Source organism: Neopsephotus bourkii, unplaced genomic scaffold (genome assembly GCF_033783945.1).
Source record: "Neopsephotus bourkii isolate Nb327-2 ecotype Australia unplaced genomic scaffold, CSIRO-AGI_Nbou_v1 NB_940, whole genome shotgun sequence".
NCBI classification, from domain to species: Eukaryota; Metazoa; Chordata; class Aves; order Psittaciformes; family Psittacidae; genus Neopsephotus; species Neopsephotus bourkii.
In genome coordinates, this window is record NW_026901434.1 from 470937 (window position 1) to 483460 (window position 12524).

The 12524-nt window shown below is 46.3% G+C and overlaps 1 protein-coding gene across 8 annotated transcripts in view; it reads left to right on the forward strand.

Annotated features, from left to right (window-relative positions):
• Positions 1-11268, forward strand: part of NPRL3 (NPR3 like, GATOR1 complex subunit) — a 45635-nt gene extending 34367 nt beyond the window's left edge. For all 8 annotated transcript variants that reach the window (XM_061358217.1, XM_061358218.1, XM_061358221.1 and 5 more), the window contains 3 exons: positions 4123-4312; positions 5406-5598; positions 10824-11268. In XM_061358217.1, coding sequence (XP_061214201.1) covers positions 4123-4312; positions 5406-5598; positions 10824-10989 — 549 coding nt within the window. In that variant the 3' untranslated portion in view covers positions 10990-11268. The remainder of the gene's footprint in view (positions 1-4122; positions 4313-5405; positions 5599-10823) is intronic.
• The last annotated feature ends 1256 nt before the right edge of the window (positions 11269-12524 follow it).

Below are 12524 nucleotides of genomic sequence, written 5' to 3' on the forward strand. Positions count from 1 at the left end.
TTATGCATCTGGAAAACGTGCTGTGCTTTGTGTAACAGCTCAGTGCAAAATGAGTGAGTATGTCAGGGGATGGGAGAGGGAGGAGAGCTGCATGCAAATACTGAATAGGCAATTGTGTCTTCCAAGAGACAACGCTGGAAATGGGACTGTTCTGCTGGGCATCTGGAAGGTGTTAAGAGTCACGGGAGCTTTTGTTGGCAGAGGTATGGAAGTACTAAGGCACATTTATATTCACTTGGACTAGGTATAAAATCAGGGATTTTTAGTGTGGCAAGTCAAAACAGTATGTCTGCCTAGACCTAGCTAGAGGGAATGGTTAAGCTGAGAACTCAAAGCAGTTAATAGCAACGTTAGACAGTAAACTTTTTGTCTTACATTAATAGGGGTCTTCAGAGCCTGATTTTTGTAAAACAGGGAGAAGTTTTAATACCCAATCTTTTTTTTTCATAAACCAGCATGGTTTGAATGATGAAGGTAATATATTTCAGCAAACACCCATTTACCACAGTGACTTTGAAGATGCTATCCTACTGAGCCAAGGCAGCCCTTAGTTCTCAGGTCAGACTCTGAAGAATGCATGGGTCAAATAACTAAATGATCCAGACTGGAGAAAGGGGGCTTGTGTACCTTGTTGTAGGTAAAACAAACTCTGTTTTAACTAGGAGTGTATCCTCATGTAGTGACAAGCAAGCTAGGATTGAGTGTTTCTAGGTTGCTGTTTTCCCTTTCCTGAACCTGTTGCTGGTCCCAGAGATCTTGGTGTTCTCCTTAGGGATTTTTAGGCCTGGGAAACAAAACAGCCTTAAAGAATCTTTGCAGGAAATGCATTTTAACACATTACAAAGGCTTTGGTTCCCAAGAGGGAAGAGAATTATGGATGCTGGATCTTGTCTCCCCAAGACTTGGTGCTGAATTTTCCTCTGACTGTCCCGAACTGCCCAGATGGGCTGACGCACAGTGCCCCTGCTCTCAGAAGCTAACACATCTTCTCTGCCTTTGTCAGTAAGCACAAAGCAGTGTATTGTTGCCAGTGCCTTCCGTGCCGCCTTGCATGGCAGCACACTCCAGCTTTGCCAGGGCCTGCTGCACCGAGGGGAAGGGGGTGAAGGGGGTGGCCCTGGGCTGATCTGTGCCAGTGGGAGCCATCCAGATGCTGAGGCAGACAGAACCCCCTCACAGCAGCCCGGAAGGAGAGCGTGGGGAGATGGGGAGGATGAAAGGAATATGGATGAAATTTAGAGTTAACTGGTAGTTAAATTAAGCAACAGAAAATGTTTCCTTTTATATTTCTGTCACGGTCCTGGTGTTTCAGCCAACAAAGGCTGGCTATGGATTCCTGCCATGCCAGATGATGAGTGAGTGAGTGGAGCCAGTCCTGAGACTGAAGTATACTCTTGCCTGGGAAGCTACTCACAGCCTTTTTGGCTTCAGCAAGGAGCCCAGCTAATCAGATAGACCAAGCACAGAGATAACCCTGAGGGAGGAGGAGCATTTCTGACAACCAGCGCGGCACAGATGGTGCAGGGAAGCCTCTTCTCCTGCAGACCTGTCTCTGAGCTGCATCAGAGCTCAGGAGGAGCAGATGGAGAATGGATGTAAATTCAGTGTTCATGTCCAGGACAAGCAGCAGAAATTATTAGCAAAGCCTCTGCTAGACCTTATCTGTGAAAACACTTGCTGCTTTTGGTAAGAAATAGGTTTAAATCTGGAAAAAGTGGAAATGGTGTGAGGCACACGAGCAGTGATGGCACAAAGCACAGCATTTTGGGCATCATGTCAGTTGCAGGGCACTGCATCACTTTTTTCTAGGACTAGATCTTAAAAGGTACCAAATTCCATTGAAGTTTTGCTTATTACAGATAACTGTCAATGATCATCATTAGAGATGATTGTTCAGGCTCAGTTCCATATGGAAGCACAGTTTTCTCTAGTTCTTATAGTCACAGCTGATCTCCAGCTCTCTCACAGCACAAACGCATTTGGTAGTCGTCGGTTGTACCATGTTATAGTTGTAAAGCTGTAACACCGCTTTTGCCTGGCTTCTTGTTCTAGTGCGCCACAGCTGCTGGCTCAGGGGTGGCTCTCTAGGTACTTGTACAAGACTGTAGAGGTGAAGGTGCATATGCAAAGTTAGAGAGCATTGGGTAAGACTTCCCAAGCACATGGAACTATAACAAAAGCAACTGGCTGTTTCTGTAATTCATGAAGCCACCAGGGTGACCAGTGGAGGCTGGTCTAGGTCGGGCCCTTCTCAGCAGATTCTGGTAGAGCCTGTCTTACTGTCTCCTTGAATTGTCTTGGATTTTCCAGCGTTGCTTTGTGCTGTGAGATGGGCAGACCTCTTTCATTTGATGTGAAACTGTCTCATCAGACATTGCTGCGTGCAGGTTGGAAGCTGGAGTAAAACATATGAGACATCTTCCCATCCAGGCCTGCATCTGGAATGAAGGTTTCCAGTAATGTAATCACTGGTGTAAGCCACCTCTCTCTCCCAGGCTGATTTCAGATGTTAGCAAAACACTGTGCATTTGGTATCTTTCGCCAGCCTTCCTCTTCTGTAGGTTTGCTATTAAACATGTAAAATGAATTATGGCTTTTCCAAAAGATATGTTTGAAGGCAATCCCAGATAGTATGCTTTAAGACTAAAGTATATTCAGCCCCCAAAAGCGGCAATCCCTGAAAAGACAGGGTGTGGGTCTGTCTGCAAACAGAAGTTTCTTCTGTGATTTGATAGCAGAAGAGGAACTGGGAATTGCAAGATTTATGGAAAAAGGAAAATTATGTGGGCTGATGAACTTCGGTTTCGGGCTTTTATTGAGATTTGGCCTGTTATCCCGATGATTAATACAGCAGAGCTAACTTCCTTCGCAGAGCCTGAGCTCATTCTGCTTGTGTTTCTCTCACCAAAACAGTGTTGGTTGCTAAGAAATCCCCAAACAGCTTTTGTCAGTGAATCAGTGTTTTCAGAGCCATGAGCTATGGGAAGGGTTGCCTGCAGTGATATGAAAGGGGTTTTTGTGCAGAAATTCAGGCACAATGATGCATTTTGAATGCTCCTTCAAAACTCCTGAAAATAGGCCATGCCGAGAACCTACAAACACTTGTCCTTCACTTTGTCCCTCACTCTGCCTGCTGTTTTCAGCATCACTCTGGGGACATTGTGCAGGTCTTCAACTGCTGTAACAGGGGTGTTTTGCATGTTTTTTTTATACGAGCATCATCTCTCAGCACTTTAGAAACTTGCCTGCCTGCACCCTAAAGACCTGGGTGCTTTTCTAAGTTGGCCTGTCCTGTTGTAGAGGGGTGGAGTGCAAATGAGGGATTATTAACCCCTTCCACTGAGAGGGGACTCCTTGGCCACCAGCAAGCTGCTGTCTCGTGCCAGGGTTCTGGCTGCTGCTAGAGTGATTTCTGTATCACTGAGTCCTGGCATGACTCCGATCTCCAGAGGCTCTCCCATGGTTATGCAGCGATTTCCCATCTGACAGCAAATGGGGTCTACTCCTGGGCACCTGTCTTGGTTGTTCAGCTCTGCTCCATTACCCTTCCCTTTCCCTGGCCTTCTAGGGGAACTGCACTTCAATCTGATGATCAATCTGGAATTAACCCTTCAGTGATTACTGGTTTGGGTTGGCTTTGCGTAGAAGCCAGCAAGCTTGGTCTCAGGGCTCCCACTGTTCGGCCATAGGCATCAGGGCCTGCATCTGGTTGAATCATTTTTCACTATCTGGTCTCTCAGAAGGAAGATTGTCCCATATTTTCTTTTAGCACCTACTAAACTTGTTTTGTTAAAAGAGAAGGGAACAGCTCCAGGTGGGGTTGTATGGCTACATTGATATGGCTAAACCATAACAGGACACTGGCTGTGCTGCTCGGTGTTGCATAAAGCCATGTTGATTGTTAAAGGCTTGGTTACAGCTGAAGCATCTACAGAGGGTTTAGGTGTGATGAATATGAGTGCCTGGTCACCTTTTTATGATTGAGGAAGAGATAGAGCTGTTGTGTGGCGTAGAAAGTATCTTTCCTTGTGATTTCTTAGTCACAAAGCCTAACCTTTGTGCACTGTTTTCCTCCTGTATTTCATTTCATGGTTGTTTAATACTTCATTTCTCACTCCACAGACTCAGCTCATTCAAATGGTGATATGGATGCTCCAACACCGGCTTCTTATTCAGCTTCACACTTACGTCTGTCTGATGGTGCCGCCAAATGAGGAGGATTTCCGAGCCCAAGATGAAGACATGCCTTTTACAGCCAGAGTTGGAGGCCGAAGTTTAAGCACCCCCAATGCCCTCAGCTTTGGCTCTCCAAGTATGAGCATGCTTTTCTCTGTTGTTCAAACTACAGCCCACTGCTTAGCACTGCGTAGGTCTTGGTACCAAGACAACTCATCTTTGCTGGAGTGCTTGCTAAGTAGGTCCAGCCCTTCTTAAATTTAGAGCTGGGCATTGGCATAAAATCTTAAGGGCTATTAGACCTTTAAAAAGCAGTGCTTTGTCATCTGCAAAGCTCTCATATGGTAAAGTATTTTTATGAGAGGTACATCTGGTGTTTTGAAGTAACTTCCTACTTCCTTGCTGTACTCCAGAGTAACCAGCATGTTCTCCTGGCTGCATGGCTGGTGCTGCATCAACTTCAGTTTTCAGGAGAGGAACAGAACTGTGAAAATCTGTTTCATACAGCATTGGTTTCTGTGGGCTGTAGAGCCACCTAAGGAGATGCAGAGCTATCCATTGTTCTCATAAATAGCTGGTTTCTGTTTGTCTCTCGGTTTCTTTAATCTCCTTCCTCAGTGCCATTCTTCAGGGTGACTCCAGGAAAGCATGTTTTTCTCAGAGTATGAATCAGATACAATGCTGAAATCCCCAAACTTTCTTGCCTGTGCATTCTCAGAATGCCACTGAGGCTGGCTATCAGGAGAGACTCTCTGTACAACTTCCAGCTTTACAGAAGTAGCAAATTAGGGCAGAAGTCTTGGCACGTGAGTCAGATAAGTGTGATCTGCTTATTCTGGCTCACTCACAAGAGGATATTGCTTCTTGGCCTTTCTGCTTGCTCCCACCTTCTGTGCTGTTAGGCTTTCTATGTTACCACTTCATGGTATTCAAGCAGACCTGGCTGGGAATTTTCTTTTCAGATGTTTTTTATGGACTGTTTATGGCCTCCAGAAGTACAATTTTCCACATAAATTGATGACTTTGTTGAAACATTTGACTTTCCCATTGAGAAAATCACTGTGTTGTCAGATGACTAATTGCAGATACGTGTAGCATTTCAAGACCCACTTTTTCCTCTACAACTCTAAAATGACATTTTGGAAAGACTGCATGAAAACAGCCTGAATTGATAATCTATTGTGCTGAGGAACATAAAAATACTGTTTCTCTCCCTCTTCCCCTGATAGCTAGTAGTGATGACATGACTCTGACAAGCCCTAGCATGGATAATTCCAGTGCTGAGTTGATACCTGGTGGGGACTCACCCCTAAATAAAAGGATGACGGAGAATCTACTAGCAAGCTTGTTGGAACATGAGCGGGAAGCTATACTTAATGTCCCTGCTGCCCAAAATCCAGAAGATCTTCGCATGTTTGCGAGGTAGGAAGTGAAGAGTGCAGAATGTAATCTTTTCTTTCCTTATTTTTTCTTATCCTTACTATTCTGTTGAAAGATCAGTGTGGACTCTGAGCAAATCCCATTAGCTTGGGATTTTGGAGATGAAGTTTCTCAGGTTGGTTCCCCTTACACCTGTTTCATCTGTGCACATCAGTTTTTGACAACAACTGATCTATGTGTCACAAGAATAATTGGTAACAAAGGGTCCTGAATGTGTGAAGGAGAGTCAGGGCATATGGTTGGAAAGCAGGGACTTCACTGTTTGCCAGACAGTTTTCCTGTGTCCATACATGGTAGACATAAAACTGCATAGCCTGAAAAAACCATGCAAAGACCTAGTCACGCTGATGCTGTCATTTTGTGTCTGTTGGTATTTACTAGCCAGCTAGGGTTTGTAAACTCCCTGCAAATATGAGACAAAGAGCATCAGATACAAAGCCAGCCTGAATACTTTTACAGACCAGTCTACAAGTGTTTCAAGGTCTGTTTTGCAGAGTTGCTTGTTACATTAGGTTAGTTAGGTTAAAGTCATTAGGATGTGTGATTAGTAGCACACAGTTTTGTTGCCTCAAATTTCAACACAACAAAAATAGACAGGATGTGGTTCTGCACGTGCTAATAAGCAGAATGACTTCCTAACCAGCCATCTGTGAAAAGGTGTGGGACAAAGTACTTTTTCTTCCTAAGCATTTCAAAACCCAGCGGCATCACTGGAATGCAGCTTTCACTGGTTTTCATACTTGTGGAGCAGAAAACCACGTGAGGCAAGTGCTGCAGCCTTTCCTGTATGTCCCAGATGCAGTTGGTAATCCTCTGGAAACCTGGTTCTTACCCCAGCATGGATATAGCCAAGTAGCCTAGAGAAACTGTAATAGCAAGAAAATGCTTCTCTCGTCTGCGGTCAAGTCTGTATGCTGTACAGCTCAGGTATTTCCATAGAGCGCTCCCAAGCGTGTGGGGAGTTACTGCTCTCTGAATTACTCGTTTCCTTCTCCACCTTCTGTAAATTGTTCAGAGCATATTCTCCGATAGAGAGGCAATACTTTGGCATTTGGGAACTTTGAAATGTTTTGTCCTTATTATATGACAAGTCGTTACAAAACCACAGAGAAAGTAAAAACAAAATTATAATTGCTGATATCTTCAGACAGAATCTGTGGGGGACTCTTTGGACCACTTTAGTAGCAATGCAGATTCTTAGTTATCCTGGGAAGAAGAAAGGATTTCACGATTGCTCCCCTACCACTTCCCTCATGCGGGTAAAGAGCCATTTGAAAGCTTTGGAATTGCAGATGCAAAAAATTACTTGGATTTCTTCTTAAAGTCAGCTGCCGTAACCAGGGAGCTGTCTGAATGATGTTTATTTTGCAGCTTGCACCAGGTTCTTTTGCACATCCCCAGGATGGCTCTGCTAAGTCTGAGTTTCCATTCTACTATGGAGTGAATTGACAACTGCATAGCATACTCTTAAGTCAGCAGTGAGGAAGAGAGAAGATATAACCAAGTGGGTCCTGTGGGTAGGGTGCTGGAGTGTGCAAATGGAAATGTTTATGCAAGACGCTCTTGGTTACTGGCTTTATGAGACACCATACCTTAACAGTTGAGGGTGTGTTTTCTGTCTTTGTGCTGTAAACCATCAGAAATGAGTGTCTGGGTAAACCTATTGCTCTTAATGGAAGTGTAAACATTGTGGAGAAGCTGCTGCAGTGAATGAGGTGATTTCCTCATTACGCTGATACAGGTTACTGCGCCAGCTCTTCTTTTCGCTTCATTATGAGGAATAGCAGCCTAATGAGGTCTGTGCCCTGGCAAATAGCTCTGCTCTATCAGCTGCCTCCCAGAACAAACTCCTGCTGTAAATGCATAGTTAGTGCACTAAATATACTGAAACTGTGCTTCCAAGTGTAGTTGTGTGTGCACAAGAAGGGATGGGCTATTTTCAGAGAAGCAGTAAAGTTCAGCCCAATATTTTCTTGTGTCTATGCCTCTGAACGCCTGTTATTCATTAAACAGATGGCAGAAGGAGCTTGTGCCTGTCCATTGCTATGCACAGCCAGTATTTGCAAGATAGAAATCTGAAGGAATAAGTAAGAAATACTGAAGTTTGGCTGCAGCATTGGCTGCATTAACCCTCCTAACAGTGAATGGGAATTGATATTCAAGTTCTTCCCTTAGGTGCTGCTGGAGGAGGGTTTGCATCTCCTTCCAGAAGTAAACTTAAGAAGGAGACATGTTATTTTTGAACTAGGTCTTTGGTAATGTACACAAAGCATTCCTCACTGCGCATTAAGCAGTGCTTTAAAGATAGTGTGAGACTTCACTCATGGCTTCCCTCCCAAGCCCTGGGTGTGGAGACACTTTCAGGATCTTTTTTCTTGGTTTTAGACTAGGAGATGGAGATCCTTTACTCCACTGAGGAATGCTCATCAGTGGCACTAAGCTGTGGACAGTTTGCTCCATTTTCAAGCAGTGCTGGTGGAAGGGATATCTCCTTGACCAGAAATAAGCTAATTTTATTTGAATGACTAGTCTGAGATGATCCTTCTTTAATCTTTTATTCAGTGTTTAAGAACATTACACTGCTGTTAGAGGGGCAGCTCTTGTAACTTGAAGAGGGGAGAAGAGAGATTAGCAATGGAAAGCAATAATCTTCCATCACCGCATCTGGAGCTGGAAGTTCACATCTGTCTACAGTTCAGAGCAATTCAATGCAGTGTTACTGCCCCAAAAAGTGCCATCTTAGGTGCTGTTTGGGTCCCGTAAATGTTCTTTGCTCCAAAATGTGAAGGTAGTGCCCATCTTTACCGGAGTTGTGAGCCCCAAATTACAGCTCTGTAGAGCTGGGCTTTTGGGAAGACTTCCTCCCTGGGAGTGGTGCACCCCAGGACAGATTATCCAGGTATGTGGGGGAATCTCTGTCCTTGGAGCGTTTCAGAGCTAGGCTAGAAAATGCTACAGCATTGGCACTAATCCTGCTGGAGCAGGATACTGGACTAGACTTTGGGGGTGTCTTCCAGCTGGCTTTTTTTGTGATATTCTTTAATATCCTCTCCAGCTTTTATTGGAGTGGAAAATATTTCATCCTGACCAGTTACAAATCCAGGCTCCGTTTGAATATAGGATGGGTTTATTTATTGGAAAACTCTGCTTAGTCTGTGTTGCTGTTGAAAGCCAGCTCATAATCATTTGCATAGAAGACAGCTATGCAGGAGATGAGAGCATGGGCAATCACAGAGAGCAGCTCTGTAAAAGGGAGAGAAGCTGCAGCTTTAAAAACCTATTTCAAAGTCACTTTCTGAACAGTGTTACAAGATACAACATGCAAAAATTCATGTTAATACCTCAGGAGATGGCCTGGTTTTGACATATGCCCACTCAAACCAATGCTGTCCTTGCTAATGGCCACTTCTCAGTGCACGGTGGTTGCCATCACCCTAGGGGAAGAAGAAGCCAATTAGCCTGATTTAAATACCCAGTGGGAGATAACTGCAAAAGGCAAATGCACAGCCCAGACAGTGGAAAGGTAAATACGACTGGAGCTTGTCCATCTGTTGTTTGTTTGTACTGCAGGTACAGAGACATAGCAATTATGTTCTACATAATGGTGCCAACTTGAGAGCTGGCAGAGGAACATCAGAGCAGAAGGGAGTTTGCAGCATGTGTGGGGCTGCACAGCCCTGGGCTGCCAGAAGGGATGAGGCAATGAGGATCCCAGCTCTGAGCTTACGCAAAACTCTTTGGGGAACAAGAGTGAGGTGAGAGGAGGGACGTAGCAAACCGGGGAGCAGAGAAACACAAGCAGTAGTGGACTAGAGATGAAACTTGCTCTGTGCAGTGTAGAGGGAGGGCAAGATGGAGTGAGACCTGCTGCATGGGGTCTCATTTCCAGTCACCCATGAAGGCTAACAGGTGACAGGAGTGCCTATTCTGAGCAGCAAGAGAGCCAGGCAAACGCTGATCCTTCAGGGAAAGCATGAGAGGCCCCATCCTGCCATCAGGTGAAAACAGGCAGGAATACTATAAGGCACATTTGGTGTCTTTCGAGGGCTGTTTCTGCATGAGGACTATGATTAATTCCACTCATTTGTACTGTCAGTTGGCATGAAGTAGCAGGGCAGCATATTCCTGAACTGCAGCTGGTATGGAAACATAAGCAAAAGCTGCTGAAGCACAAAGCAGAGCATGATGTGTAACGCATACGGACACACATCCATCTGCATGGCTGGGGAAGCGATCCTCGCATATGCGTTTGGGCCCTGACATGCAGGAGGATGGCAGTGACAGGCAGTATGGTTCCTATGCTTGGGAGGTTGTTAAGAGACCGAGCAGCAAACCTGAGCTTTGTCTGGAGGACTGGCTTAGAGTTAAGGGTCTGAAGGGTCTCTGGGGAGCAGGTTCTCAGTCATCAGGGACTTCCTGCAGTGGTTTGGTTTAGACCCTGCTGTGCAGGGCTGAGGTTATCTGATGTCTGTAGCGTGTTGGTGGCGAGCAAAGGGGCATCTGTCCTGTCTATACTGAAGGAGGACTAGGAATTTAAAAAGCCAGTCTTGTTTGGGCTTAGGCTTCAGTGTTTTGAGGCTCTTTGGGAGCTTTTTAACTCCCAAGGCTTCTCTGTAGTGCGTGTAATAAGGATTTCCGTCTCCCTGTTGTGACTATTCCACCTAACCCAACCTGACCAACCTTAGGAGTACATGACCTGTAGCTGCCATGCCCCTTGCGATACTGAGAGGGAAGACAAGCTTTTAATTCTAAAAGCAAGTGTAGGTACCCAGGCTGATGCACAGCTATGACAAAGGGCACTGTAGGCCCAGCTAAGAGAGCGCAGAAGTAAATCTGCCATGTCCTGATTTCTCAAGGCTTGTTGGCAGGTGTGGTTCCTCAATGTCTGGGGATAAAACTACATTGACAATTGACAATCTTGGGAAATCCCTAGGCGAGGAAGCCTTTTCATACAAAGAGTATGGCTACAAAGTGCTGAAATGGGGGAGTCCCTGCTTTTCCATGGGATTTCTGTGCTAGGCATGCCTCACGTAAGAACCTATTTAATTCACTTTACTTTTCATGTTAATGAGGGATACAATCCACATGCTTTCTGATTTACGTCCCATGGGAGAGGAAACCTTGAGGGTGTCGGGATTAGTTCTGGCTGTGTATGCTTGCTTTTGGCTCACGTGCTCCCTTGCTCTCCTTCCTCTCCTTCTGCACAGGCTGCTGCACTATTTCCGGGGCCGGCACCACTTGGAGGAGATCATGTACAACGAGAACATGCGTCGCTCCCAGCTGCTGATGCTGTTTGACAAGTTCCGCAGTGTGCTGGTAGTGACCAGCCACGAGGACCCCGTGATTTCAGTTTTCCAATCCCTCTTAAAGTGACTGATGGCAAAGGATGGGAACCTGCTACACTCTCCATACTGACAGTAGAAAAGATGCCTAAAAACTGCAGGAGGTGACTTCAGTTCCTTCTTGCCATGTGGCACAGAGCAGGTTCTCTCTCCCCCTCTGTGCCTGAGTTTCCCACCTGCTGCCTGTGGTGGCAGCTGAGGCTGGTCTGTGTGAGGGGTTTGGGGCCTGCTCCAGGACAGCTTGGTCAGCCTGGATTCCTGCTGTGCCACATCCACAGCATGGCAGCTGCTGGTGCAGAGCCCCTCCCTGGGCTTGTGAGGGTAGCCCAGAAGATTCCCACTGCAGTGTTCCTGCCGGTAGGTCACCCTTGGCTGGACGCTGCTGCATCGGAAGTGCTTTTTCTGCTCTTCATTAACAACACTGCGGGTCATTCAGTGTGAGTACTGTGAGCAGCCTGTCCCCATGGCAGAGCATGCCTGGCCTCTGCCCCAGAGCAGAATGGAGTTGGCCTGGCTTTAGGGGAATGGCCCCAGGCACCAAGGAATTCTGTCTGATCATTGTTATCTGGCAGCAGTGAGAACAGAGGTAGGAAGGCAAAGCACCACAAGTAAATGGTTTCATGAATGGGAATGACTCCTTCCCTGTGTCATAGCCTATTATTGCCTCTTCCCAGTACTCTTACTACTAAATGTCTGTTGGACCATGGCTGTCACCAAGCAGCCTGTGTGTTTGTGGGTTTCAGGGTTTCCAGGTTTTATTGAGGGCTGGGGAGCTTGGTTGTTGAGCAGGATGGAAATTAGCGGGCCAGGCTGCAAGTATGTGGCACCAGCTGGTGCTAAAGGCACTCAGACTTGTCCCCTGAGGCTTGTTTTCTTCCTTTATTCCTGTCCCTACAAGCATGGCTGTGGCTGCAGAGAACCGGACTGGGACCTTGGCCTGCATTAAAGCTGTCCAGCTGAAAAACAAGATACAGGTCTGTACATAGCCATGTTTCCTGATCTAGTTCAGGACTGCTCCTCCAGCCCTCCTGGGGCTACAGGAGGGGACAGCCCTGTTTCTGAGGACAGCAGGAGCCTACACCAGCTCACCCCTGGCCTGTGCAAGGCCCCTGTTCCCTGGAGCTGCTCACTGCTCTGTGACAGTACCCAGGGAAAGGGCAGGAGGGAGACCTTTACCTCCATGGTGGTGGCTTCCAGGGGTGTACGTTGTTAAAAAATTGTCAGGCTCCTCTTTAAGACCTTCCCTTATACCACACACACACAAGCTGGAGCTTTTCCCAGTTGCAGGCTCTCAGAACAGCTTCACTTGCCCACACAAACTGGGTGAAACTGTGAGCTTTATGTAACTTATCTTCCACCAGTGAGGCGCTGGGGGAGCCTGGTGGCCCCAGTGCACCACATACCCAATGACAGCTGCTTACAGTCCCTTGAGTCTTCCCCTGCAGCTGCAAGAGGGATGTTACAGAAGAGCAAAAGCAATATCCAACCTAGAAAATCAGATCTACCAGCCCCCAGCAACTGCATCTCAAGGTAAGCTCCTGCAATCAGCGTAACAAGGGCTCTTTA